Here is a 4,187-nt window from a genome sequence, read left to right on the forward strand (position 1 = left end):
GATGCCCTCTACCCCTGTAGGCCCCTCAGATACTTAAAAGTGACATTGTAACTTCTACTGATTTTTTTTTCCCGGCTGTGTTAAAAAGAAAAAAATAAAGGAACTTTTTGTAGCTTCTGTGCTGTGAAACAACCTAACTTAAGTCTTGCAAAATTAAAATGTGTAGAATTACGTTGCCCTTCACTAGCGTTGTTCATGGATTCTAAATAAAAAATTGTATGGGATTGCACAGTGTTAACTTGTTTTAAAGGTAAAACTCTCTAGTATACTCTGCTCTTCATCCTTAACAGGAAATGGCAAGTGATGAGCTGAAAGAAATGCGCAAAAATCTGACCAAAGAAGCTATCAGAGAGCACCAGATGGCTAAAACAGGAGGTACCCAAACTGATCTGTTTACATGTGGCAAGTGCAAAAAGAAGAACTGCACATACACCCAGGTGCGTGCTTGTTCAGTCTCCTCGTGTGCCTTTTCCAAAGCTCGAGTCCTATATAAAGATTGTCAGAGAAAAAAACTGGAATTGCAAAATGAACTTCTAACAAAATGCTGGCAAATTACAATGTGTGAAGGTAGTTGGATCTATTTAGGTGTGCTTAGGTGAAGAATGTTGTATTTATTTGCCATAGATTTTCTGTAAATCCAAGCTGAGTATCTGTATAGACTGGAACTTTAGTTTCTTTGTAATGCTGTGTTTTTCCATTTCTTCTTATTACCTCTTATTGATACGGGTTTATGTGGAGGAGAGATAACTTAGTATTTTTAATGTGTATAAACTTTATTTTTACAGAGGGACTGAATAGCACAAAATGATATATACACATATATATTTTTGTATATACTTAATGTATCATTTGACTCACTCTGGAGCCTGATTCACAGTTGTTCCTACAACTGCAAGAAAGAGGGGCTTTAATTTGCTTAACAGTGCTCCAGGGAATGTAATTTCCATCATAGGGTCGGCTGCATTTATAATTTAATGCTGTATATCAGATGCTTTAAGTAGAAAGCTGTTTTTCAGTCAATGAGACTTTTAAGCCTTTGCATCAGTAGATATATGTAAAACTGTACTAAACTTGCAGTTTTAGTGCAGAATCTTTTCCTAGTAATATGTGCATGGTTTCTATGCTGAAATTGGTATTATGGTGCTACTAAATTTGTCAAAATCAGAGTGTATGATGGCTTTGTAATCTAGACAAAAAGCTTGTATTTTTATCCAAGTGTGTTTCCTTACGGTTAAACTTCTATTTAAAAGCTCACGTTGAGCACACACTGACAAAAGCTGAAGATACTAATTCTCCTTTTCCGCTCTGGCTCTTGCCTTTGCCAAAGGTTCAAACCCGCAGTGCTGATGAACCCATGACAACGTTTGTTGTCTGTAATGAATGTGGAAACAGATGGAAGGTAAGGCTGTTAGACTGCTCTGCATATTTGATCGCAGGCACCCAGGCTCTGGGCTCTGTGGTTAATTCTGGTTTACAGTAAATGTGACAGATTAGTTTCTGTTGACTTTTAGTTATTTCTCAGCCCATTAATTGTATTACATGTTGATACTGCAAAATCGCTGTAGATTGGAAATGTATTTTTGCCTGAAGGTGTGAGGTCACACAACTAGGGCAGTGGCAAACAGGGAGAGCAGTCAGGACACTGACTTAGTCCTCGCAGCATTTAGCCACAACACTGCTCTACCATATGAAGCAGTGACAAGTTAGTCACTGTGTTTTCACTTTCTTCACCCAATGATTTTCTATCTGATTTTAATCTCTGCCTTGATGAGTGAAATAGGCGTTTTCAGACTTTTTGTTGTTGCTTTTCTCTGGGTTTTGCTACTTTGAAAAGAAGAGAGCATGAAAAAAAGATATGATCACTGCCATATTCCTGTGTCAGGCTAAGTGTAGGGCAGAGATAATTTGATTTAAATTTATTTTAATTCAGGAAATGGGAATTAAAAAAGCTGAGAAACACTGGTAGTCCAATAAAGAGGAGAAACACTGAGCTGAGGCCTGTAAAATCTGCAGATTCAGAAGTGGCAGTGTGCAGTAGGATGCACGATACCCTCATTCCGTTGTGTTTCTGTGTTAAGAACGCTGCAGCTCTGCACAGCCATGACACAGTGTATGCTAAGATTGCCACATAAAAAGGGATTTTATGCATCTTGTTTCACATCTCTTACTACTGAATATTGTCCAAACCTTTACTCTGAGGTGTCTAAACAGTATGTAAAGCTTAGAAATTGTTCGATGCCGTACCCGGAAAAGTTCGTTTGCCCTTAAAGCCTTTTGTAAGGAGTGTAAGCAGTTACAGAAGTGTCTGTATGCAGATGCCTGAGTGAAGGAATGGTTATGATATAAGCAAGTGCTTTAACTAGTAATTTCCATATCCTAGTATGGTGTTGTATTTCTGTTTTCTATCTAGAACTAATCTGTATGAAGATCTCATAAAAAATTCTTTTCTTTTGACAGTTCTGTTAGAAGAAGAAATTGTCAAGACATCTGGACCAGTATGAAAGAGGATTTTGTAATTAGCTTTAAAAACTAGGCTAAGCATCTAGCTTCCTGCAAATGAAAAGATTTTTTTGTTTTTCTTTTCTTTTTTTTTTTTTTTAAAGCAGCATACATGCCTGAAGTTAGCCTTTGTTTTGACACAACCATCATTTCCTTAAATGCCTTCCTCTAGCTGATAGTCAGTAGGGCCAGGTTGCTCACTTGTATGGTGAATGTTAAAATATTTTTTCATTTTTATAAGTAAGTTGACATTAAACTTTTACCAATTAAACATTTTGGTAATTGGCTTGTTTTTTTTCTAACTATGTGAATCATGTACTGTATTTTTTGCAGTCTAAAATATACACGCTCCTCCCATGTGTATTTTACCTCTCTGTGTTTGTTCATTTGTACAAATGGAATTTGTTTCTTGCTGCTGTGTTCACTAGCTTTGCAAAGAGAAACTTCCTCATTGCATTAAACTCAGTTGATAACTAAATCACAATTTAGTTAACTCTCTGGTTTGTATGTATTGTTTCTGGACTAGGATTAAATTTGTGGTCATGGGGTTTGAAAATTTATTAGTGGATATCATGACCTCTTCTGCAGTGGTTGATTGAGCTTGTTTATGTAACCAGCTTTGATCAATGCAGTATACTTTATTGCCCAAAGCATGTGTTTTGCTTTCTATCAGTAGGTATTATTTCTAGGAATGTTTTAAAATAGTTGGTTAAATCTGATTTGACTGTTCAGTCTTGCTTAATGTGCTTGACCAGCAAGCTGGGGTTAGACTTTGTAAACAAGCAAAGGCATTTTGTTGTAGGCTGTCCTAGTAACACCAGATAACCAATTCATTACATTATGAACATTATAAACTGAGGAGCTAATACTATATTCACTTCATAAAAATGACGTTGGTTTTGTTCATGAACTGAATTTTGAGATGCAGGATATCTAATGTCAGTCATAGACTTGCAGGTGGGAATAAATTGCTGAAGTTATGGTCTTTCTCATATGTGGAATTATAAAAATACTGCTTTTTTAGAGTCTGCCTTTTAACAGTGCACGTTTAGAAGTTTTTTCAAATGTGTTTTCAAGCAAAAACATGCCAACATATTTAGAAGAGATTAAATTCTTTCATTATACCTGATTTTATTTTGCTTAATTTACTGAAGCTTTGGGCTGAGGAGGTGTATTCTGGCAATGGATAAAGTATTCATGGTGGGGTGAGAAGAGTGTGTGCAGTTTCTAGAGAATAAATTCCTCGACTGTACAGGAAAAACAGGATTTTCTAAGTTTGAATATTTTTCGCGTGATGATGGCAATGGTAACAAATGAATTGGAAATTGTATGATGACACTTGAGCTTTGTGAGACAAGAAGTGTTTGGTAAATACTGTATAGAGACGCTTTTCCAGTCAGCTTGGCAGGGAAGGAAATGTGGCTTTTCTGCTGAAGGGAAAAATTATAATAATAGAAGTTTTGTTACAAACATGTTTTAGACAGAAAATTGCTCAGCATTTAAAGTTTCTTGCATAACTTTGTATATATGAACATTTTAACTCAATTTATATCAATGCCCTTCAGAAAACATTCTTTTTTCTACTAGCAGCAGGGCGTTGTTTTTAGCCTGTGTGTAGGTCCTTAGGCAGGATTGCTTTTTAAGAGTTACTTAAAGATGCAGAGTTGATTCATTCTTTCCCAAGTTGT

General features: G+C 36.0%; 1 protein-coding gene across 1 annotated transcript in view; it reads left to right on the forward strand.

Moving 5' to 3' along the window:
- Positions 1 to 2,983, forward strand: part of TCEA1 (transcription elongation factor A (SII), 1) — a 22,609-nt gene extending 19,626 nt beyond the window's left edge. The window contains exons 7-9 of the mRNA XM_009082229.1: positions 291 to 437; positions 1,328 to 1,399; positions 2,458 to 2,983. Of these exons, the coding sequence (XP_009080477.1) occupies positions 291 to 437; positions 1,328 to 1,399; positions 2,458 to 2,466 (228 nt within the window). The 3' untranslated portion in view covers positions 2,467 to 2,983. The remainder of the gene's footprint in view (positions 1 to 290; positions 438 to 1,327; positions 1,400 to 2,457) is intronic.
- Positions 2,984 to 4,187: the final 1,204 nt, after the last annotated feature.

This window comes from Acanthisitta chloris, unplaced genomic scaffold, assembly GCF_000695815.1.
Source record: "Acanthisitta chloris isolate BGI_N310 unplaced genomic scaffold, ASM69581v1 scaffold25350, whole genome shotgun sequence".
Lineage (NCBI taxonomy): Eukaryota > Metazoa > Chordata > Aves > Passeriformes > Acanthisittidae > Acanthisitta > Acanthisitta chloris.